Below are 25,127 nucleotides of genomic sequence, written 5' to 3' on the forward strand. Positions count from 1 at the left end.
GTTTGTCTTCCTCACAGCTTACAAAGACAGACTCATACTCAAAGAACTGAAGTCTGTCTGGAGAGACAATAGGAAAAGCTGGAACGATAAAAATACAGAAATGAACTGATGAACTTTCATATAAATCCATGGAAAATAACAATGGAAACTTATTTTTCATTAACTTGTGATAATGTTGATCCTGATTTTAGATTGATGTTGGATTTGTTTGTAAGCAGTTTAAAATAATTAGAGTTAAATTTAAAAAAACGTTTTTTTTCTCAAATTAAACAAAACAGTTTCCAACTCACCGAGTTTCTGATCCGTGTAACTCAGACCAGGTCGTATCAACAGAAAGACAAACAGATTCATGACTGTAGAAACGAGAAAAAACTTTAGATTAAAAACTCAAAATATAGATATATATGTCAGTAAATAATAATATATCTTTACTCACAGATCTGCATGCAGAGAGCTGTGGCCTCCATGTCTGATGCTTGATGCTGACTGAACGTGTCTCTCATGTAAACCCAGATCATATGCAGCAGAACTTCCTCTTCCTGTTTGATTGTTACTCAGTGCAGCAAAGCAGCAGGTAGAAATACTGAAATATTAATGTCTGCTGATGTAGAATGAACTTTATTTTAATGCAAACACACACAGATACTCAGGTTCTGTTTGGTTCTCCAACAGAACTTAATATTTGTGTTAACAAAAATAAGAACAGTTCATTACTGGGTCATCAAATATATACTCTAAAAACCTGTTTATTCTACAGTCTTCCTATCTGTATATAACCTCAGTCTTCATCTGGACTTGTCTCTCACAGCTTGAATTATTTTATTTTTTTACACAGTTCTCTAAATGTATGTAAGTCTGTTATCTGGACTCCCAAAGATTCTTTATTTAGAACTTAAGCAACATTTAACTGGACCTTTAATAAATATCTGACAACTGGAAACCTGTGTTTTGTCGCCCCCTACTGGTGGAGCATGAAGTATTGATCCTATTAAATATTTGCAGTATATTTACTGTCTCTGGCTTCTTATGATTCAGTCTTTTGCTCCATCTAGTGGTCATTAGCCCACATTGCATCACCGCTGATTTCCATTGAATGCTGCAAGAAAACTGCTTTGTGTCATTTAAGTTCATTCAAATCAATTTGTACACATGTTGTTGTTATGCAATAGAAAATTATAAGGGTTGGTTATATATTTCATTTCTGCTCAATAGACCAACAGTTATCATGTGAATCATAAATTCTAATGACAGAAAATAAAAACAAAATTTAAACTTTAAGAGGTTAAGAAGTTAAAACCTCACATTGTATAATTTTAATTTCATCCACAGGAAAACAGACATTGATGTTACAGAAATGACAGAATAGGAAGAGATCCAACCACAGATGGCAGATATGAACATTAGGATTTTCATTATTAAAATAAAAATTAGATATTAGATTCATTGTACTACCTCAAAATAAAAATAAAAATCTGCTAAAACTTGTGTATCAGAAATCCTTTAACTAATTTTTCATTATTCACAAATATAATCTCAAGGCACTTATCCAGTTTAGGTTTCCATTTTTTACATCAGTCCAGTTCAAATATAATGTATATAGTCAAACAATACAACACATTTTATTATTCTTTGGAAAATAACTTAAAAAATTATCCACGTAAAAACATCCAACCATTCCATTTCCTCTTGTTCAAGCATGTGGCAACAGTGGAGAGGAACAACTTCCAGTTAACCAGGTTTAGTATGAGCAGCAACTTGTTAAGACAAACTGAGGGCTGAGACAAGCATGACAAAAACAAACCATGACAAAAACCCAACACCAAGGTCAAACTCTTTAAATTTGAAAACTTAACCAAAATTTATTTCTGCGATTAATTATTTTTCATTCTGTATAAAAATATGCAAGGCAGTAAAACTGCCACTCTTGTTTGCAGGATATTGATAAAGTAGATAAAACACCTCGTCATGTTGCCCATTAGCACAAAGCTGGAAGTTTTTTTGTTGTCATGACAACAGCATTTGGAGATAAACATAATTTATTTCATTTAATGTTGGTTTGAATTTGTTAAAACTCAATAAACTGAATAACTTCTCCTGGAGTGCAAATATGAATGGCAGTATGTAGATTCATCTTTGGGCCACCAGATGGCGCCAGTTTAACATCGTAGTTATATTTGACAGGGATTAGATTAGATTAGCTCAGAATGTGATTCATTCTTTGACTGCAGACTCCAGACTGACCTCAGGGTGCATTCAGACTGGATAGTCCAGTAGACTCACTTCGATTGGGGACTAAAACTGCAACATTTATTATATTTTCAGAACTGTAGTTCGCATTCACACTGCACTGTGTCAAACGACTAAAACTAACTGAAAAACCTGTTCCCCCCATCGCCTGTGGGGGCGCTGCACCAAGAACTACTGAAGGAATCGGCACAAAATCTCTGAAGAAGGCCAGCGCAACTTTCTTCTTCACAAAACTTAAATAAAAACGGAGCCGTGTCAGATTTTAACGGCTGTAGAATTCCTTCATTGATTACTGGTTTGGATATGGCCTGTTAGCCGCTAACGCTAGCGACGTGCTACTGAGCGAGTCTGTCCACTAAACCAGGCTGTTCAAATGCGGGATGAGCAGGAATCCCAAAAATGATCGCAGCGCCTTTATTTCTTATTCGATTTCTATAAACATGGCTTAAATTAAAGCTGAGAAAATTGCTCCCTATATATAAATCTATAAACAGTTTGGTTTCTATCAAGATGCAGAGAGAACTAAGCAAATTCCTCCATCCTATTTGATGATTATGTTTAAACAAACGAGGCAATTAGTTCAGGTTTTATCATTTACTAAAGGTTTAAAAATTACAGCAGCTGCAGAGCGCCATGGCAACGGGACAATGAGCTGATAAAAAATTGTAAAACAACTTCAGACCATTTATATTCTGCTTTTCCTTGCTTAGTGGCGGCAATCAAACCTTTGATATGACAACCGACACAACATCTGCTAACCCGCAGAGCAGAGAGTAATTTATTGACCAGAATGTCCTGCACTGTTTCTAACTTCCTGCTTTTGAAACGGTCTCTGGTCAGGTTGCGTTCAGACAGGTTTTCTACCGTTTTAGAGTCCACTTCAACCGGACCGAGACCCAGGTGTTTAGGCGGATCAGAGTTCGGTTTCTAAGTCCATTTTGGAATTCAAATTTGCATTCAGACCTACCCAAAAACTCGGACTTTCTAGACAAACGGATTAGAGTCTGATTCAGGAATCCAATCCTGGGTTGGTCTGAATGCACCGTTAGTCTGATTCAGAGTGAATACAAGAACCGCTGGAGATATTAATGTTGATATTCGCTCTCTAAACGTACCGGGACGTCCAGTTATGTGCTTTTGACTTCAACTATGCAAGTTTAACATGAAACTAAGATAACTGATCAGTTTGAACAACAGATCCGTCATCATGCAGCAGCACAGTGGCCCAAACACAAAAGTAAAGAATCGGATCTTCTGCAGAGATCAGGCTTTTATGGGGGTTTTTATTTCGTTGCTTTTCATTTCAACCATGTTTTAACTTTTAGTTTTGTTTGTCTTTATTGTTGTTATTATTCATGTTTAGATTCCTTGTGTGTTAGAGAGACAGGAACTCTCTATTGATCGATCTATGAACATATTGTCAGGTATTGTTAGTTTATCTAATTTTAAACACATGTAGCGTAATAATAGTGCGGTGTTAAAGTAAAGACCATCACAGTGAGTTTATTTAAAAAGCAGTCGCTGCTTTGCTCTTATGAAAATCAGAAAACGACGTGTGACAACAAAAGAAGCAAAAACATCATAAAAATAGAAAATACTACATGCAAAACTCTGAAAGAGAAAGACAACAAGTCCTAAAAACATTTTAAAAATTTCTATAAACAACATAAACGTAGATAACGTTTTTAATGTGTCAACCTTATTATTGCTTTGTTGTATTTGTCGATTTTCACTTAAGAAAAAAACGTCAGTAACTCTTCTATCAATAACTAAAAAAAAAAAACAGTCTGAGTTGAGATTATCTCCATAAAATAACTAGTTTAGGTTTTCAGGGCGACTGAAGAGTAAACTGACTCCTGCTCTGACGAACTTCTGTTGGTGGCAGCTGAGGAAACCTTTGACCCTGAGGAAGAGGAAACAGAAAATTCATTAGAAAACAGCAATCAGTGGAAGACCTTAGTGAAGCTTTTTTTTTTTAAAGTTTAGTAGCTTTTGGCGTCAATTATTTCTGACACTATTCAGTTGAAGCTGTTTGTGTTTTTATTGCCAGTATTTGTGAAGAAATGGATGCAGCAGTTAGAGACAGTTCATTCAGGAGAAACAGCAGCTTGTTTTTCTGTTTAATGTCAGGTTGAGTCTATTGTTGTCTGTAAGAGCTAACTGTGGAGCTAACTGTGGAGCCTCGTGTTGCAGCCTGTGGTTTGATGGTGAGCTTTTTAACTGGTGAGATAAAATTACTCTCGGTGCGATCGACACATCTGTCTGAAAATAATCCTTCTCAGAGTTAGCCTGTAGAACTGAACTAACGTCACGGTGTCTGCACCGCAGATCTGCTTAGGCGATAAAAATACCTCTTTTCTTTATCTCTATGGCAGCATACGTGATACTGTCTGGTTTGTCTGCAGCGTCTTCACCTGTTCAAAAAAAATAAAAAGACATGCAGGAACTGAACATCATGTCTTTTATAAAACTAAAGGAAAAACACGAACCTTTCCTCTGCCCGGGTTTCTTAACAAAGGCATAAGTTGTATCCTTTGGATCTGAGACAATTTCATTTTTCAAGTCTGCAATTAAAAGAGGGGAGAAAAAAAAACCTTTATAACTTAGAAAAATTCATTGACAATTTTAAGAAAGGTTAATTATGAGACTGATACTCTAATTAAATAATAATTAAAATGCTAAAAATACAGAGAATCTCAAGAGGTGAGCTAGCGCTACCTTTGCGTTTCTTGTAGAGAATCAGTCCAACCAGCCAGAACAACAGAGTGAAAATGGTGGACAACAAAATGATGATTATAAGAGGGACATTTTTCATGAAATTCATCTTTTCATTAGATCCTGAAAAGCAGATTTAACATATCAGGTCAGTGAAGAATCTGGATAAATTCAGACACATTTAGCTGAAGGTTGAGGCTTTAAAACTAGATGTTTGTAGCACATTTACTGAAGATGTGTTGGATGCCTGGGATTTTCATAACAACTTGTTTCATTTAGTGAACAAAAATACAGTTTGCTGGTTTAGGTATCATATATTTACCTTCTTTTTCTTCTTCTTCTTCTTCTTCTTCTGCTGCTGATGTGACAGCCAGCCAGCTTTCAGGCGACTCTCCGGCTTGGGAAATGGTGCATTTATAGAATCCTTCGTCTGACTTGGAGACGTTTCCGAGGGTCATATCGGTTCTATAGTAGGTGGTGAGATGGACGCCATCTTTGTAAAAATCACTAATGTGTGTCTTCTTTGTGTTCTTGTTAAAACAATGAAGAGTCACGTCAGATCCTTCCTTCACTGGCCGAGCAGAAATATTCAGGATCACTGGACCAGCTGATGGAAGAGGAAAGTTTCAACATGTTGCTTTCCTGTTTCTGCGCCAAAATACATTTTTTATATAGTTTAAAAATATTCCATGAAAGGCTTACACAACCTTTTTAAACTGCCAGGTTTCTATGCAGTAAATTAAAATTTTTAGAGAGAAAAGCAACAATTATTTAAAAAAGAATTATTGCATTAAGATGGACATCATGTTGTAACTGAACATAAATTACCAAGAATGTTACATCAGGAAAGTACTGACTTTAAAATATATGAAATCTTCATGATTCTGGGCCATAAGCAGGATTTATTGCTGAGGATAAACAAGGTCGGCTACATTTACAAAACTCTTAATAAATTTCCAGACGTTTCCCACAATTTACAAAATGTCAGTTTGACACTAAAGCAGGAATTCACATTATTAAAAGAACAATATGTAGAGATTGATCATGACCATGATAAAAGAATAAAATAAAAACATTTTCAAGTCTAAACTTAGACCTGGATCTAATTTACAGCAGAAAGAATCATGAACATTTCCAAATAAAAGCAAATGTCACCAAATATTCAGGCATCTGGAAGAAAACTGGACATAAAGAAGAACTTCAGTCTCAGGAACGATCAAAAACGGACATCAAAATCAATAAAGAATATTTTCACCAAAAGAAGAATATTTTTAACCAGAATAAAATAATAAAAAAGAATCTGATCTGAGTATATCTGACTATGGCTGATGACATCACAATATGACAAATTTAAGGAGTTTTTGCAAAGAAAGGTTTGCATGTTTTGCTATTTAAAACATTCATTTTAATAAAATCAACAGGTTTAAACCTGTGCAAACACATTTTTACTCTTCTTTATTCTGCCCCCTAACAGATCTGAGTTTCAATGGGGAGGTCAAAGGTCACATTAAAGGTAGAAACTTATTTTGTTAATATAAGAAATTATTTGCATTTTAACAAAGCTTTGCTCACTGGCTAAAAAAATCACCAGAACAAGATTTTCAGAAATTTTACAATCTTCTGAAGACTCTTGGATGTTCAGACCTGTAACAGAGATGTTGAGAGCCCGGCTCTTCTCCCCTGCATGGTTTTCACACCAGTATTCTCCACTGTGTCTCTCAAAAGCGAACTGAATGCTGCAGGATGCAGCCGCGACGCTGCAGGCCTCAGGATGACTTGCTGAACTCATTTTGTGAAGTTTCCTCCTCACTCTCCAAGCTTTCGCTTGTTTGTCTTCCTCACAGCTTACAAAGACAGACTCATACTCAAAGAACTGAAGTCTGTCTGGAGAGACAATAGGAAAAGCTGGAACGATAAAAATACAGAAATGAACTGATGAACTTTAATATAAATCCATGGAAAATAACAATGAAAACTTATTTTTCATTAACTTGTGATAATGTTGACGTAACCCTGATTTTAGATGCTGTTGGATTTGTTTGAAAGCAGTTTAAAATAATTAGAGTTAAATAAAAAACAATGTTTTTTTTCTCAAATTAAACAAAACAGTTTCCAACTCACCGGGTTTCTGATCCGTGTAACTCAGACCAGGTCGTATCAACAGAAAGACAAACAGATTCATGACTGTAGAAACGAGAAAAAACTTTAGATTAAAAACTCAAAATATAGATATATGTCAGAAAGAAAATAATATATTTTTACTCACAGATCTGCATGCAGAGAGCTGTGGCCTCCATGTCTGATGCTTGATGCTGACTGAACGTGTCTCTCATGTAAACCCAGATCTTATGCAGCAGAACTTCCTCTTCCTGTTTGATTGTTACTCAGAGCAGCAAAGCAGCAGGTAGAAATACTGAAATATTAATGTCTGCTGATGTAGAATGAACTTTATTTTAATGCAAACACACACAGATACTCAGGTTCTGTTATGGTTCTGCAACAGAACTTAATATTTGTGTTAGAATAATGTGAATAGATTAAAATATTTTCTGCTCTTCAAGGTTCACTTTGTCCTTTTTCCATCTTAATGTTTTTATTTTTAGACACACTGTACATAACAGGAGTTGTTTATTCTTTATTTTTTCTGGGACTGAACCTTGTTTATCTGCTTGTGATCATATTTACAGTTGTGATCATAATGGCTGCAGGTTTTAGCAGCTCCACGCTGCCCCCTAGTGTCTGAACACCTGAACCTAGAAAACTGGTTTATCAAAGTTTTATTGCCACCTGGTTTCACCGCAGACAGTTTCAGGTCAAGACAAACGTTGAAGCTGATAATAAATGTTTGTGCTTCATGTTTAAGATACCATGATTTTAAAAAATAACTTCAAATTATTATTGAAACTGTTGGAATGCAGTAATATGACTAATAAATAGTACTTTCAAAGAACATTGATATAATAGATGAAAGACTGAAGCCTGAAGAGAGAAAAAGTTTTTTATCTATTTTTATCTTATCAGGTTGCTCTTTATTTTGTAGCAGGACTTTGACTGGATTACGTGGCAAATTCAAACTGACTTCATCCTGAACGCAGCTGGTACGTTCTCACAATGTTCGATTTTCTTTTTGAAATTAATTCAAAAGGCATTAATGTTACTTAATATTATTCATTACTAAGGTGCAATAAGTAGCTATTATTAGTTAATCTTTCCCTTTCCTTTTTATTTAGAGTGTGATGTGATTTCTTTATATTACCACAGAACGGTTTCTAATCAGCAGGGCTTTTGTCTTAGTATTTTAGATTAAATTTTTCTGAGGTCTAGTTTTTGTTATTTTTGCAATAAATTAATACACATTAGATTAAAACTGTTTCTGCTTCTGGTATTTGGTTTAAGATTGTAATTATTAAGTTTTTTGGCAGTTATTTTGCATTTATTCTATCAGTTCTTTATAAAAACTGTGATTTTAGTTTCATATTTGCCGTTGATTTGACTTCTCTCCAGGAAATATGGCCGCTGAGAGGCAGAGGACTGGCTTCCTGTTAGTTTTTCTTTTCTGGCCTTGGAATAAAGTTACTGCAGTTTGTAATTATCTGGTTCTTGTTGTCTTCCAATGGAAAAGCAGGGGTAAGTTACAACAACTTAATAATTATATATTGATAAATAAGATAATTATTTATGAATGCAGAGTAAACCTAATACAGTAATAAAGACACTTTATGGAGTCTGACCATATGAGGAATCTGTTATTGGGGACTTTCATCTGTATTTTATAGTAGCTAACTATTAAAACAGTGTCTTGTTTTATTCTGTGATTGTTGTTAATTCAGCTTTGTTTTCTCTTTTCTAACTGTAACAGCTGGAAGGTTCTTGTTGTTCATAAAAATGACTCCTGGTCGAGTTTTCCATCGATGTCAAACAAAAGGTGAGTTATGACAAGTAACGAAATATGCATGTCTGTCCATCCGTCTGTCCATTTCATTGACCTTTAAGATAATTGCTCTATAAGTTAAATATTGAAACAGTGTCTTGTTTCATGTTGTTTCTTCTAACCCAGTTTTGTCTTCTCTTCTGTAGCGACAGCAGTCGTAAGTTTCTGGTTTGACGTGATGATGACTCCACTTCGTCTCGTTCATCAACTGAAAAACAAATGTAAGTTATGGTGATGACCATAACTGTATGCTGTATATGCAGAGAGTGGAAATGAAAACAGAGTGTGGTAACAGACTGTCAGAGGCTCCTGTTACTGCCTGATAGCACTTTACATTTTCAGACCTTTACCGTGGTTAAATTTTAGTTCTTTGATTTTCTTACTGTGGTTAGTCTAGGAATTTTTGTGGTCTTATTATTTGTTTTTCCTTTTCACCTCCAGTTAAGATGAAAACCCCCCTGAATTTGGTGAAATGGGAACTGGAGAAGCAGAAACATCAACTCAGAGCAGAACTAGAGCAAATTGAGACTGAAAGGAAGAAAAACAGAAATGACCTTCAGTCTGTGGAGGAATTAATATCCCAGAGAGAAGGTTCTGATGGTGAGAGGTTGTTAATAAAAAAAGAAGATCTCTTAAAGTCCCAGTGGAAACTGGATGAACAGAAGAAATTATGTGAAAGAAAGATATTGAACATAGAAAAGGCCCTGGAACCCATAGAGATTTATGAGTACAATAAATGAACAGAAATAGGAAAACTTGAAATAATTTGGTTTGTCAGTATTTTAGCAATTTTCAAATCTGCATTTTACAGAAGAGGGTTAGGACTTTATTGTCAAAACTGTCTTTTCTGAAAAAAGTCAGATATTCAAGCTGATATTTTTTTAAGTGACCCTAATCTGAATCCAACTTACTATGTAAAGTAAAGTCATTGTTTTTGATAATCAGTACATACATTTTTATAATCATTCATCAACTTTAAGTCAGTAATAGTTATATACATGAATTTGGGTATAAAATGCACCTTATGAATATTTTCATGTTTTTCTAATTATTCTTTTTCTCTTACCACATTCCCTCTGCCAGTTCAGATATGTTTAACCGTTATTTTAAAAAAAGTTTTTTTTCCCTCTAATTTATTAATAGTATTTAGTAGAAACATTGGTAAGTGTGAGCAGGCTGGAAAATATAATAAAAATGATCACAATTGTATTTGTCTTCTTGTTCTCGTCTTTTGTCCTTTTTTTAATTCAATGACTTTAAAATTAATTTTTCAGTAAATTTTCTGGGACTCTCAGATTGTTGAAACTTCATCTCCAGATCATCTGACCTTAAAATATTCAAAACTAGAGTAAAAATGGTGGCAGCAGTAAACAATCACATCTAAAAACATCTTTAAAAATTTCAATGTAATCCATTTGAAAAGTACAAATTTTACAGAAAGTCAAATTCTAAGATCTGTAAAGAAAGAAATCTGCACTCCATGCATTCCTAGGTCTGAGCTAGAATATGTAGTTCATTGCATAATTGCATACACCCACTTTATTACACATAATGTGGGTAAAGTACAGATCCAGCCCTTTACCAGCTGGGTGAGGTTATCGACTTAAAGCAGCTTCTTCAATAACAAAACACGTCTTAACAGAGAGGTGAGTGTTGTAGGCTTTCATAAATACATTTTCTTATAGTTTGTTTCTGTATTTTCAAGTAACATGATATCTTTTGTTGTCAATGTTCAGTCATTCTATAACTGTAATGATTATAACCTTTAACAGTTTTAACTTTAGCTGTTTTCCTGATATGAAAAATCACCTCAAGTTAAAGATTTTTGTTCTTTAACTTTGCTGCAGGTTTTTGGCTCCACTAATTATCATGGGTTATAAAATGGTATCTGTTCTCACATCTGTTTTGGCTTTTTCCTCGTGGACCTGTAAGTGATTCTTCCACATAATCTAACACCGCTGTGTCTGTTCCTACCTGCTCTATCTTTTTTTTTAATGCTGTCGTGTTTTTGTCCTTTTCAATATTAGATTATTTTCCAGTTGATAAGCCAACAGATCACAGGATGGTTAATCTTCCAGTGCAAATGCAGTCAATAAAAAAGCTGGAAGAACAGGAAAGGAAACTGAAAGAGCAACAGATTGTAGTTGTAAAGCAGAAAGAAGACTTCAAAAGAGAACCTGTAATAGTAAGTCATCAGTATCAATCCATTTATTGATGCATTTATTGTATGATTGGCAGTGACTTTACATTTCAGTTTCATTTTGACTACATTTGCAGTATTACACGTCACAGAATGTGACACTGATAATGCTGGGTGTAACAAACACTTAACCCTTTTGAAAACTAAAGAGTTTATTATTTTAGGATGTGACTACGCTACATCGCTCAGACAAGCTCTCCTTCACGTCTACAGTCTCCACTGTGAGTGGATCTCTCCCTCTGGGCGCAGTCTTCAACATTCTTCTGATCCACATGTGTGGAGGTAATCTGTGCCTCTGTTTTAAATCAGCTGTTTCTGTTAAACTCCTCAGTGTTACTAATAAAATGCGGTTCTGTTGTATTTTCAGCTGATCTGGTGGCAGCTGTGTCTGCAGGGATTCTCCACCTGTTCTCCATCAGCGTCTTCATCGACTTGGTGTTTGGGATGATGACTCTTCATTACGTTAACAAGATGAAGCGTATGTCTCTCGTTTTTGTCATTTTTTGTTAATAGACAAAGTAACTACAAACTCATCAGTTGTTAGAGCAAAACATAAAGTTCTGTGATGAAAATGAAACATTATTAGTTTCTCATTAAACGTTTTTTCACTCTGTACTAACATTTGTCTTCTAAGTGAGCAATTTCATAAATGCTGGTCCAGAAATGAGTTTGGAAGAGACAGAATTTAAAAATACATCTGAAGAGTTGGAGAGAATTGGTTTGAAAGTGTTTTTTGTAGAGAACTAATTGAATTGGATGAGTGGGGGACGCTGCTTCACTTGTTGACATGGATGAGCATCATAACAATAGTTCAAATGTAAAATAATGAGAGCAGAAATCCTTCCAGCTGCACAACATCCAGAACCAGAGAAACTGTTAAGACAAGCAACACGTCACCCAAAAAAGAACAAATCAGAACCGACATGTCAGAACTTCTCCAACATGTTATACAACGAGCAGCGCAATCCTAAAATAACCATATTATAATGAACCATCAGGCTTTAAATGTATTCTGAGCCACTTTAAACTCACAGATAGCTGAAACTGAATCATTGATTTTAAAAACTTGAGCTTCATATCTCTTATATTTTCTGTTTATATTCTCTTGTTGAAAAGAAATTGACACTTTACCCTAAATGCATTTTGAAAAGGTCGGATTTGTGTAAAGCTCTGAATGTGTTGGATTGTCTTAAACAAGCAAACTTCAGAAAATTGAATAAAGATTTATTTTTCCAGACAGATCTTTGCAGGGTTTTTGTTTTGTTAATTTTGTGTTTTTATTTTGACAACAGGTGAGAGAGAAGAACTACTGAAGACAAACTCTGAGCTTCAGAGGAAGCTCCAGGTGACGGAGCAGGACTGCAGCGATGAAGCTGCTGCGCTGCAGGAAGTGAAGAACAAACTGAAGACATGGATGCATCACATCAGAGTCACAGCGGAGGACATGGAGGCTGAGACAGAAGAAACCAAACAGAGGCTTCAGGCACGAGAGAAGGAAGTGAACATTTCTAACCAATCTGAGTATCTGCTGGTAGGGAATGAAAATGTAATGCAGGTGGAAACTGGACAAGACTAAGAAAAGATTAAAAACGAGAGTTTTTAGAGGGAGAATAATTGGTTGAGATAATCAACACAAAAAAGATTCATATTTTTATTGTAAAAGGTTGCAGAATGAAAAGCCATAAAGGTTTAAAAATGAACCTGCTACTGACTCTGATGGTCTATATTTTTGTATTTATTTTTTTCTTTTTGATGACTGAATGTACTTTACCAATTTTATTAACTTTTTTTTTTACAAGTATTATTGGACTAATGCAATAATACTTGTCAGATTTATGCAACATTGTGCTATATATAATGTGCTTGGATGATCTTTAATTGTTTTCACCTGCATTTTTACATCGATTATAAATTTGTCAAGAGTTTAACAACAATGAAACTTGATTTCTGTTTCCGACAAGAAACCTAAACAAGCAATATATTCAAGTAATTGTTTTCTATTAGCAGATATGGTGTTTTATATTGTAGTTATTTCAAATTTAGTCTCACCAATTACAACATGGGATGTCATTAAAATGTGGCATCACCTTGTTATTTTATTTATATATTTTATTTATTTATTGAATCATTGTTCCACTGACAGACCTTTAAAAAAATAATATGTTATAAAACAAATGTTTATTGGGTGTATTCTTTTTTCCACATTCTCACTGTAAAGGACAAACATAATCCTAGATTTTTGTGTCAGTGAGAATCAGTTGTTTAAACAGTAGGGGGCAGTGTGGAGCAGCTCAGACTTGCAGTGATTATGATTCACCTGTTTTATTCCACACTAGTTCAGGTGAAGGACAATTAAATGACAAGAAGTGACAGCAAGGTTTAATCAATAATTAATTTTAAATCTGTGCTTGTAACATTTTATTATTTCCAGCAGATGGTGCTATGCTAACAGCTGTCTCAGGATTAAAAGTAACAAGGAAGACTGAAACGTCAACTCTAATTTTCAGAAAGGCTGAGTACTCAACAAGCAAGGAATGAAATAAGTATAAGCAAAAAATATATTGTAAAAGATTAATTTTGGTCCAATTCCAGTGAAATGTAAATTGTCACAAGCAGACAGAAAACATCATGATTCAAACAAGGAGCATTTATTCATCAAAATGATTTTATTTTAACAAATACAAAAACTTTTTTACAATATCATGTTCAAACACAAATAGAAAGATTTGACACATGATTAATAAACTGAAGCTTTCAACCCACTTTTACAAAGTGAACAATCATCATGCAGCTGTTTTAAGTTACAGACTGAAGCTGCTAATCACATTCTTGGCCACCAGATGTCACTAAAGAGAAGCTTTGAGTGATGAATCCAGCGAAGCTTCAGTCACAGGAAACGTCAGGTGGTTTTCACCTGAGAGAGCAGATGTGTGGAGGGGTGTGTGTGTGTGTGTGTGTGTGTGGGTGTGTGTGTGTGTGTGTGGGGGGGGGGTCTTTCCCTCCTTTAATTCAGATAGTTAAAGTGGCTACTTAATAAAATGATTCCACAATGTCAGTCTCAGTTTCAGAGTAAACTTTGTTTAGCAGTTCACATTGAAAAATAGTTTCACAGTAATTGAGTCTTAAACCTATATATCTTTTCTTTCTGTAAATATTCAGCCCTCTTCCATAGTTAAAAGTAACAGAACAAAAGGTGAGCTTAATCAAGACTCTACTTCACACCATATAACAAGTTTTGAAATAGTTTAAAATGAATCCAAATAGTTTAAACTGATGTTTTCTCATATACATAAAGTATCAGACTGATGTCAGCATTTAGCTGGAGATGACAGAGAAGTGAATGAGAAACTCTGACAGAGAAAGGAGAGGTGCTAAAGATGAGCCCTGAGGTACGCCTTTCCAGATTGGTTTTATATGATCTGAGAACAGATTGATTTTCATAATGCAAAAAGAAAATCTATTATAGATCTATATCCGCTTAATTTTCACACTTTTAAACAGACATTTTTTAAAAATTCAAATATTGTTTTATATTTGAATGTATTTCTAACATATATAAATGTTATATATTCTGCAACAATTCTGCTAAAATTTTGCTTTTGATAATATTTTCATAATCAATTGTAATATCTGGGGGACTGATCTCATGACAGTGGGGTCATCTCCTAAAACCACAATAATGGAAGATCTCCATCATCACAGGAAGTGGAACAAAAATCTAATAGTGGAGAACTTTTTTAAAAAGAACTGAAACCAATTTTCATCTGGTGAGCGATTCTGTGCAGGTCAATATAAGAGCAAAGAATCCCGCTTCCCAAAATATTGCCTCGCATTCGTGGAAACAAAAGAGTTTCCCTTCAATTTAGTGGAACCACTTTTCAATGACACCATAGAAGAAGAAAAAAATACACCAATACCTGCTGAAACCTTAAGAGTCATATACTTGCTATAATTAAACTTTTCTTTGAATTGATATATATGAAAATCAACTATAAACTGCTTTTCTTTCTTTTTTAAATGCTCTTGAATGAGATTGAAAAAAAAAATATGTTCAGCAGATCATAAAAATAACTTCAAATTACACAAATACAAACATTGGACGTTCCACTGAATACTGCATGAAGTTGTATTTTGAAACAATCAACATTTATAAATGTCTGTCTTCATTATTGTCAGTCATTATGTTCTTCATTATTTTCTAAGCTTAGGAGACAAGATGAGTGTAACTTTGTGAATTTACTCATTTCTGGTGTTTTCTTGAAGTATTATTTGAAAAAGGCATGCAGATTATTTATTGACAAGAGAATAGATTGGTTCCTCTGAATATTGTCTGAAGGGATCTGTACAAACTTCCTGCCCTGAAAAGAAAGAAAAGTAAATTAATGAGTAAAGTTTTGGTTTGTAAATATTTGTGACTTAAGACTGTGGTTGTGTAACTTGGTGCAACTGTGTACATTTAATCATAAAATATAGAGAATTAAGCTCTGTCACATCGAGCTACGGAAACATTTTTATTTTTCTAGTGTGTTTCCTCTCAGTGGTTGTGGTCTAAATGAGGAACCTGAGGGGCCCATTGTTTCAACCCGTGCTTTTATTTTGTAGCTTTTTTAACTGACAAGTTAAAATTACTTTCCTCTGTGCCTTAGCTCACACATCTGAAAATATGAATATGAGCTGCTGTGCTAAATCAAACAGTACTAGACTGACGTCATGGTGGTTCACCACAGAGCTGATTAAAAAAGCCGTTACAATAGAAAGTACCTGTCGGTCTGATATCAATGGACGCGTACGTGACTTGGTCGTCTGTTCTGGTTTCTCCACCTGAGAATTTAAAGACACAGGAACTGAAACCGTCTGACAGAGATGTGAACAACAGCAAACGGAAAAAAACTAACAAAATAAAAAATACTGACCGTTTCTCCTCCTTGGATTGTTGACAGCAGCATAAGTAGCTCTGGTTGGATCTGTGACGGTCTCATGTTTCAAGGCTGCAGTGCAATATGGAAAAAAGAAAAGCTACAAACTTACACCATTTCTATGTACTACAGTTTTAGTGAAATATTTTTATGGATTAAACGTTGCAGTCTGGAAGAGTTTAGTTCTAGGAACAGCTATAGCAAACCATCAAGTTCCAAACCCTCAGGTACAGACCCCCAGACTCAGATGAAGAGCTAATATTCAGAAAGGATTTTTTAATTGATTGATTTTAGTTGCCTCCACCAATGTATTCTGTGCATAAGCAATACATTGCAGATGGGGAGAAAATGTCTCCCCATCAGCATGAGCCACGGGTATGAATTACCACCTGTCAAAATGGCAGGTGGGCTTCAAAATTTTCTCTTTTTTTTAAATGGTCAAATATGGAAAATATTCTGTTAACGTGACCCCTGATGAAGAGAGAATTTACTGACAAAGAGGAGAACACATTTTGCAATTTTGCACTTGTGGCAAGTGGGAAATGACCAAACCTTAGGCAAAAACTAAGGTCACAGGTAAATATTTGGTCAAAATTGGTAGCGCTCAGGGAAATAAGAAAATGTTTTTCCTTGCACAGAGCTGCTTCATGAGATCAGAGTCATTTTATAACCAGGGTTGGTGTTTTGCATCATTGTCATGTTGAATAAAACTCTAAATATTTTTTCTTGGATCTTCTGCTCATCCTGAAAAAGTGTTTAGATGCATCTTGTAAGGCCCACCTTATCATTGCTGAATGTGAATTTTTCACTAGATCTTTGTCTTCAGCCAATCAGATTGGGTAAAAAGACAATGTGTAAAAACTCAAAATAAATATTTCATTCAGCAGTACCTTTTTGCTTCTTGAAGAAAATCAGTCCAATCACCAAGAAGAATAAAGAACCCAGGGTGCACAACAGAATGGTGATTACAGGGGTCTGTTGCTGCACAGGCTCAGTCTTCACATCAGATTCTGAAAAAAATAATGTGGTATTACACCATTATGCAATAGTTAAAAGTCATAAATGTGCCCCATTTTGTTTAAAATATTTCAGTTTGCAGAGTACGTTGGCATAGTGACACATACTGTATGTGTAAGCATTTAAATGTAAGCCTGTAAACTACATGCTGAAATAACTTCAGAAGATAACCCTTCCCAGGAATGAACCAGATTTGAGCAGTTGCACGATTCTCTTCCTGATATCTTGGCTGATTTCTTTTGCCCTTCCTCTTGTGTCAAACCGGAAAGCAGAGTGTTTCAAGTGGGACCTTAAAATTCTTCCACAGGTGTTCTTAAAATTAACTCAAAATATGTTAGTTAACCGATCAGAAGTTTGGGGAAGGAAACTTCATACGTTTAACACAAGTCATATATTTTAAAAGACAGTTATAGCTGATACATGCTATCCCTGTATGTAAACTTCTGAATTCAAAAAAGTCTCCAAGTTTTTTGTCACTTAGCAAAAAAAAAATATTTTGGTAATTCTGACTGACCTAAAACAAGAGAAGTTTTATCTGATTTTACTTCAGACAGTGAAAAATAAGCACAAATATCTTTTTACTCAATGTCTGTAAATATCTGGTTTCAACAGTATATTTCGTTACTTGTTTGACATTTATATTTATTTATTTCAGCGATTGTTGAGAAGGGTTTAAATTTTCTCAAAAAAATATGATTCCTCAAGCTTATGTATACAAATATGACAAATAATATTTTGGAAATGTAAGATGCTAAGGTGAAGGCTCCCAGTTGCAACATTTTTTTTAAATTACATTTTTAATGGACCTGACCTAGAACTTTCTCATCACCATCTGACAAATATAAATATAAAATTATTTTTTAATGACCCGATTAGTGATATTTTTACTAAGTTTTACAGACAAATGCTTCTCAAGAAACAAAAGAAATATTTAAAACAAAAAACAACATAAAGTCCATCTGACGGAGTTGACAGTGCATGATGGAGTTGGCGCAGAACTGAAAGTGGTGACAAACTAGTGAGTAAAAAGAAAAACTTGATACATGTGAAGTAATGCCATTTATGTAAAAGACATTAAAATGAATTAACTGGACATTTAAGTGAGATTTGTCAACACTATCACTGAAAGAGTCACATTGTCAGTTAAAAACTCTGATAGAGTTGACAAAATGCCAAACTACCTCAATTTATATGATGTTATTCTGAAGGAGGCCATATTGTAGCTCATCAGATCCATGAAGTCTTTACATTATATCAAAATTAAGCATTTATTCCACTAAACTTCATCAAAATTTTATAAATGGTCAGTTATGCTGTTGACACATCATGGTTGTGACGAACAACGTAGGAATAAAACAGAAGAAAAAAATAAGAATAACATAAGCTAACCAGAGCTGCTTAGCCCTGTTAGCAAAGGAAGAGGAAGGAAGAGGTCATGGGGTCCTCAGAAGTTCTGATGCCCTCCAATAATGCCTGATTTTTTTTTTTTTTATGTCTGACGGTGTTGACAAAAACTTGGGACAAATTTCAATTGAGTTGGAAAATATATAAAAATGATTTTTAATTCATTTTACTGAATTAAAAATACTTATTTGAATACTTATACATAATTGTCATGATATATTATCTTAGTATTCCTTTAATTGTTTTAAACTATTATAATGTATTGAGTTTTGCTCCAGGACAATTGATTTTAAAGAGACCACCCACCTACTACAAAGTTTAAAATAAAAAATATTCAGCAAACACCAGGAAAATATACATTGTTGTGCTCACATGGCCCAGGTTAGTTTGGTCAGATATTTGAAAATATATATATTTTGTGTTAAATTATATTTTATTCAAATTTTGTGCTTTATCCATAGGACCTGGGTTGTCCCTCTTCTCAAGAATCACTTATTTATATACTTATAAATTTGAACAGATTCTATTTGGTATGTTGAAAATAAACAAAAGATCCAAAGAACAAAAACAATCCAGTCATAAACCAGTAAGATCTATTTACCATTTCCTGGTTTGACGACAGACAGCCAGCTTTCTGCAGAGGCTCCAACTCCAGGAATGTTACATTTGTAGAATCCTTCATCAGACTTGGAGACATTCTGAAGTGTCAGGACTTCTTCATAGTTGGTTTGAAAGAACTGACCATCTTTGTAGAAATCACCTATTTGTGTCTGTTGCTCTTTCTTCTTGTTAATGCAATGAAGAATCACATCAGATCCTTCCTTCACGGGTTGCGCCGTAAATTTGAGGATCACTGGACCATCTGAGGAATGTGATGAGGACAGTAAAATATTTTTTTATTATTTTTTGCTGATTTGAGTACCAAATTCCACCATATTTATTAGAAGATGTTAATGATACATTATTTTTTTTGCATTTTAAACATTTTGAAAAGCCCATTGTGTAATAAGACCTGTGATAGAGATGTTGAGAGTACGGCTTCGTTCCCCCTCATCATTTTCACACCAGTATTCTCCACTGTGTTTTTCAAAGGTTTCCATTGTGCAGGATGGAGCTGGGTTGCAGTAGACTTCAGTATTTGTTAGACTCATTTTGTAAAGTTTTCTCATCACTCTCCATGCATTCATGTGTTTGTCCATGGGACAGCTTACAGAGACACTGGAGATGTACTCAAAGAACTGAAGTTGATCAGGAGAGACAATAGGAAAATCTGTCGTGGAATATGTGGATAAATTAATAACATACACTACAGATAGTAATGTAAATCTTTAAAAACAACAGTAAGGGCACATCTAGAAAGGCAGCTTTGATGACTTCAATTTATTTATGAACTACAGATTTCAGCTGGATTTTATCTGCAGCAATTTGAAATACTTCAAACTATTTCCAAAGAACAACAAACAACTGTTTGTAATATAAAAACATTTTTAAAATAGTTTCCTGCTCACCAGAGAAGCTGTGAGCAGACGTGGTGGACAGCAGAGAAAACACGCTCATCCCTGCAGAGACATAACAAACTGATGAATCCAAACTTACACTGCACCAGCATGAAAAGTTACAAAAACACTTACATATTTGGATGCAGAGAGCTGTGACCTCCATGATGCTTGATGCTGACTGACAAATGTCTCACATTCACACCGAGGTCACATGCAGCTCACAACTTCCTCTTCCTGTCTGGATGATCACTGATGCTGACAGAGGAGGAGATAGAAATGTTCAGCAGTGACTGAAATATTACTGACTTGCCGTCTGTTTTATGATAATCCAGACAAATGTAGTTGGAGTTTTGAATTTTCCTGTGATGAAAAGTGAAATCCATATTGTTAATTAAGTGAACAGAGAGGAGCTCTCTGAAAACAGCTCCATGCTGCCCTCTACAGTATTTTTCTTAAGAAGCATTGTTCACACATATTCTCCAATCAGTGTGAAGTGAAACATCTAGATGTCCAAAACTAATAGAGCTATAATGTTCAAAATGTTGCTCCAGTATGAAATCAGAAAGACTGAATATAACTGGACGCCACATTTTACTGATTGTTCTCTGGTTTCATGTTTCCCTGTTTGACGTTATCTTTTCTTGACCTTTCTGTGACCCTGGACTGTTTTTGGACCACACAAAATTTAATGGTGGATGCAATAATCTCAGTTTTCATTGAACATCTCTGAAGCCTTGAAGGATTTTGTGAATCCTCTGTTCCTGCTAAATCTCCATTTTGTTTTCCCTGGTTGTCATTCAGTGATGACACTCATCTCTGCTTTGTGTTCCAGACCCACCAGTGCAACCAGATCTAAACAGGACCACTTCAAAACCATCTTATTGTGATTTTTTAATAAATATTTTTGGAAACTTCTCCCTTTTCTTGGCTGCGTTTTTGGTTTTGGCTCTTAAACTGAAATGTTGTTTTGGGAATTGACGGTCTGATGGGACAACTCCCCCACACCTCACACAAGAATAAGCTTTTTCATGCATCACTAAGTTGATAAAATGTTCTGTAAAAACAGATCTAAACAGTTACATGAGATATATTCATAATTTAGCCATGGTTTTAGCGCTCATCATCTATCAGCCAGTCAGAGGAGACATCAGCGTCTTATCCTTGTGTTGGAGCGACGAGTCTCCTCTACTTGGGAGCGGCTACATATGCTACGTTTTGGGTAAATTGTAGTTGTTGGTTTTACAGAAGAGCATTGAGTTCAACATTTTGGAATAACACACAGCTTTTATGAACTGTGATGCTGTTAGCGCTCTGGTGGAGCCGACTGCATAATATCCAAAAACACCACAAACAAACCATCATCCTCCTATTACTTTGTGTTGTTTTGTTCGTAGTTTTTGCCAGTGGCCTCTGGCTGTTGATCACATGATGCAAAATACATTTGCAGTTTTGTGAAATACATCTGTTTAGATAAAGCTGGAAAACCACCTGATCTTAGCCCAAAAACATTTTAAAGTGAGCTTTTTCAAAATTGGTGTGTTTCAATTAGGCAAATTTATTTTTGTAATTTCAATTTGCAGAGTTTTATAAATTAATAGAAATGCAGCTAATGACCTATAGGAACTAACAGATGGATGCAGAGATGGCCTTTATGGTGCAACAGAGACACAGAACATCAACCAGGGACAGGAAGGCAGAGGACATTTAGCACCTGACCACAGCAAGAAGTCCATCCCAGGACAGATGACCCGCTGTAGCCACTACTTTACAAACTTCAAAAGCTAATAATTGTTGTTTTAGAGACCAGATTAAATAAAGGTTTAATTGCTGCTATAACGTTTGTCCCAGTCAGGCTCAGATAAGGTCATGCTGAACTTTGAAGTCAACAAGAAAGCATTTCTTTGTTCTTTGTTGTACCTGCAATACTAAAAAAACATTTCAGATACATGAAAAAAATAAAGTATAATCTTGCATTTCATGATTGTTTTTCAGAATACACCAAGTTTGGACTGCAGGTTTACAGCATCAAAAAAAGAAAAAGGTGTGCTAACCACACATTTAAAACCGATTCATTTATAGCAGAACTTTGACCCTTCAGTGTTTACTGCAGTCTGAGGTGAACTCAAGCAGCACGCATCCTCCCGGTGAGTTTATCTAATGTAAATGTTCTTTTCAAACATTATTCAGATGATTATTTAGTCTGTTTGCTAAGTAATTTACTTTGACTTTATGAAAAACTTCATATATTTAAATGAAAACATTTTTCATTTGCTAGATTATGAGAATAATGTGTTGCATTTTTATGAATGTAGAGTGGTTTCTTTCTGCAAGTGCTTAAGATATATTTTTAAGTTTTATGTGGTTACAGAATAACAGTAGATATTCTAGTTTTTCCAAAAGTACTTGAACACAAACCAAGTTAACTTAAAAGTCAAGTTAACTTTGGCTTGCACACATGACTTGTGCTCATCAGGAAATAATAGATCCTTTGAACAGGTTTTGATGATGTGGTTTGTGATTGTGAAGTTTATTTTTTTGTTTTTTAGGTAATAACAAGACAGTCCCAATGTATTTCATTTGGGCTCCAGCCTGTTTCGATCTGATCAAATCAAATCGAACCATTGTGATCATTTCTGGAGTGGCTGTTTCTGCTGCTCTCTACTGGACATACAGACGTAAGTTATTGTCATTTATTAGTAATAACATAGCAAATACTGCTAATAAAGAATTTATGCATTCATGTGATTTGATAAGATTTATGATTTGGGTCAATTAATTTAAAATAATGTATTTGAATACAATTTCTTGTGAAAGCGTAGGATGTTATTTAAGTCTCTCAGACAGTACTACCTAACTGTGAGTACTTATTGAAGATATCTATTGAAAAAATCCTTGTTTGTAGCAGAATAAGTATTTATAGTAATAATAATTATATATTTTATTTAAAAGGGGCTTTCAGGGCACTTAAGGTCACCTCACAAAAATAAAACAAATACATTTTAAATAAAAAAAAAAGAAATTCATAAAAAAAACCTGCATTCCAGGTGAATTTAGAGTCAAAAAAGAAAATTGTTCCTCATCAGCATCTGAACATGGAGGAGTTGGTGAAGAATAAAGAAAATCAAATACTACAGAACCAAATCCCTCAGCACCTTTTATCTGAATGAATTGTAACGTTTTGTTGTGCAAAATGCAGTTTAATGCAGAAGCAGAGGAAGTTCAAAAGCTGCTGGATGTGTGCATGATTTAATCACAGCTGGTTTATGTGGTATTAAAATATGTAATAACCTTTTTGCCAACAGGTGAGAATGTTGAGCTGCAGAGATCAATAAAACAACTACAACATGACAAGAAGCAGTTAAATACAGAAAATAATGAGCTGAAGGGGAAACTGGAGAAAATACAAGGTGAAGTCAAATAACAACTTGCAGATTAAAAGAGTTACATTTAGAACATTTAGTTGTTTCTGGAGGTAAAAGTAGATACAATTCAAAATCTGTATTTATGAAAAATATTTTGTAGTTTAAAAATGGTTATTAAAATGCTATCATGTTACATTTCAACAGGATAGCATCATCCTGCTAATTCTGTTAATGCTGAACTTAAATTCAGCATTAAGTTTCATTTAATTTATATTTAAGCATTAAATATAAAATTTAATACAGATCAGAGAAAAAATAAATCAAATTATTGTGTGTTTTGTATGACATGTTGTTTGAGTGGTATTACAATTTGAATGTTTTTTGGCAACAGGTGAGAATTCTGATCTAAAGAAGAAAAATGATAAACTACAAACCACAATGAAAAACGTGAAAGGAGAACTGGAGAACCAGAAACATCAACTTGAGGAAAAACGTAGAGAAGTTGAGAATGAAAGCGAGAAAAATAAAAAAGAGCTTCAGTCAGAGGAAACTAAAATAACAGAGGGAGAAAATACTGAGGACAAAGAGTCGTTATTAAGAAGAAAGGAGGATCTCCTGAAGTCTCAGTGGAAACTGGATGAGAACAAGAAACATTGTGAAAGGCAGATATTAAACACAGAGAAACTGCTGGAACCGATAGAGATGCTGATAGAGACACAAACAGATAAAGAGGAGGATGTTTAAAACAGCATCTAGAGAAGATCATGCTATAACTAACAACAACTACAGAAAAACTATTATATTAACAATAATTGTTATTTTACTTTCTGAGTCTTCCTGGAATTAAAATTGTTTTTAGAAAAAAATATTAAATCCAATTCAGACAAGGTAAACAGCAAAAACCACCTTTGTTTTCTGAATGGAACCGACATCCATCCATCCATCCATCCATCCATCCATCCATCCATCCATCCATCCATCCATCCATCCATCCCTCCCTAGTTTTGATCAATTGGATTTTATTATTATCATTTAGGTCTGTCAGTATTAGTTGATTTAATTGGTTTAAGTTTCAGATCTATTTCTTGAAATTAACTATTGTGATTTTTAATGTTCTTTGTAATAAAAACATAAATAAACAAAGAAACTCCACACTAGGAATTGTGTACTTTTCAATGTGCAAATGTCTGTATTGAATAAAAATAATAAAAAGTCAACAAGTCCATTTAAGTTTGGTGAGAGGTCCAGAGCTGTGGACACCTTAAAGTTCTTGTGCCTCAGTAGGAACCACTGTGTTCATGTCTGTGGTTCAGATGCTTTGCAGCTCTGAACTACAGACACATTCCCACAGCTTGGAGGCAGAGCACTAAACCTGCCTCAGTAATGAAGAGATCATGGAGGCACATTCAGATCTCAGACTGCTGTTACCTTTTCACTTTTTCAGATTTATTTCCTTTCCTGTTCAGCATTTAGAGCTGGTAGATTATTTTTGAAATTTTAACAAATCTTATCTTTGTTTTGGGAGAACATAAGAACAATAATTATCTTAGCAAGTTTTCACAAAAAGATATAGTTATGATACCCAGGGTGTAGCATTAAATGTCCTGAACCATTTAAAAAAGGCCAGTCGCCATTTTGATGGAGCGTTCAGGACAGGAGACTTTGCAGCAAGTCTGGTGCAGAAACTAGAAAGTAGCCGTTTTTTCCAAGTAAATTACTAAAGTAGATGAAGAAAATGGGCATCAGAAAAAGTCAAAAGGTGTTTGCTATACTAAAAAGTTATTAGAAATAATATAATTAGAAAGACAAAAATATAATGTGTGTAATTTCTTGTAC

The 25,127-nt window shown here is 34.5% G+C and overlaps 2 protein-coding genes and 1 long non-coding RNA gene across 3 annotated transcripts; 2 read left to right on the forward strand and 1 right to left on the reverse strand.

Annotated features, from left to right (window-relative positions):
* Positions 1-7,995: 7,995 nt before the first annotated feature.
* On the forward strand, positions 7,996-13,202 carry LOC116732203 (uncharacterized). The gene is made up of 10 exons (XM_032582236.1): positions 7,996-8,060; positions 8,467-8,589; positions 8,822-8,887; positions 9,040-9,114; positions 9,335-10,539; positions 10,741-10,820; positions 10,921-11,078; positions 11,258-11,375; positions 11,461-11,571; positions 12,386-13,202. Exons 6-10 carry the CDS (start codon positions 10,763-10,765, stop codon positions 12,667-12,669), a joined length of 729 nt encoding a protein of 242 aa, XP_032438127.1. The 5' UTR covers positions 7,996-8,060; positions 8,467-8,589; positions 8,822-8,887; positions 9,040-9,114; positions 9,335-10,539; positions 10,741-10,762; the 3' UTR covers positions 12,670-13,202.
* Positions 13,203-13,223: 21 nt separating this feature from the next.
* On the reverse strand, positions 13,224-16,209 carry LOC116732204 (uncharacterized). The gene is made up of 3 exons (XR_004341735.1): positions 16,007-16,209; positions 15,855-15,914; positions 13,224-15,451 (listed from the first exon to the last, which is right to left on the reverse strand). It is a non-coding gene; the product is annotated as an uncharacterized LOC116732204 (long non-coding RNA).
* Positions 16,210-22,027: 5,818 nt separating this feature from the next.
* Positions 22,028-24,500, forward strand: LOC116733315 (calcium-binding and coiled-coil domain-containing protein 2-like). Its single transcript, XM_032584120.1, has 4 exons — positions 22,028-22,073; positions 22,476-22,604; positions 23,232-23,336; positions 23,683-24,500. The coding sequence occupies exons 2-4, from the start codon at positions 22,496-22,498 to the stop codon at positions 24,033-24,035; spliced, it is 567 nt and encodes a 188-aa protein (XP_032440011.1). The 5' UTR covers positions 22,028-22,073; positions 22,476-22,495; the 3' UTR covers positions 24,036-24,500.
* The last annotated feature ends 627 nt before the right edge of the window (positions 24,501-25,127 follow it).

This window comes from Xiphophorus hellerii, chromosome 14 (assembly GCF_003331165.1).
Source record: "Xiphophorus hellerii strain 12219 chromosome 14, Xiphophorus_hellerii-4.1, whole genome shotgun sequence".
In the NCBI taxonomy this organism is placed as follows: Eukaryota; Metazoa; Chordata; class Actinopteri; order Cyprinodontiformes; family Poeciliidae; genus Xiphophorus; species Xiphophorus hellerii.

Excerpts from the sequence above, each read along its gene's own strand:
- LOC116732203 (XM_032582236.1), top strand. The coding sequence starts at position 10,763 with ATGGGTTATAAAATGGTATCTGTTCTCACATCTGTTTTGGCTTTTTCC. Across the intron at positions 10,821-10,920 it reads GGCTTTTTCCTCGTGGACCT|ATTATTTTCCAGTTGATAAG; the intron begins GTAAGTGATTCT and ends TTTCAATATTAG. Across the intron at positions 11,376-11,460 it reads TCTGATCCACATGTGTGGAG|CTGATCTGGTGGCAGCTGTG; the intron begins GTAATCTGTGCC and ends TTGTATTTTCAG.
- LOC116733315 (XM_032584120.1), top strand. The coding sequence starts at position 22,496 with ATGTATTTCATTTGGGCTCCAGCCTGTTTCGATCTGATCAAATCAAAT. Across the intron at positions 22,605-23,231 it reads TCTCTACTGGACATACAGAC|GTGAGAATGTTGAGCTGCAG; the intron begins GTAAGTTATTGT and ends TTTTGCCAACAG. Across the intron at positions 23,337-23,682 it reads GAAACTGGAGAAAATACAAG|GTGAGAATTCTGATCTAAAG; the intron begins GTGAAGTCAAAT and ends TTTTGGCAACAG.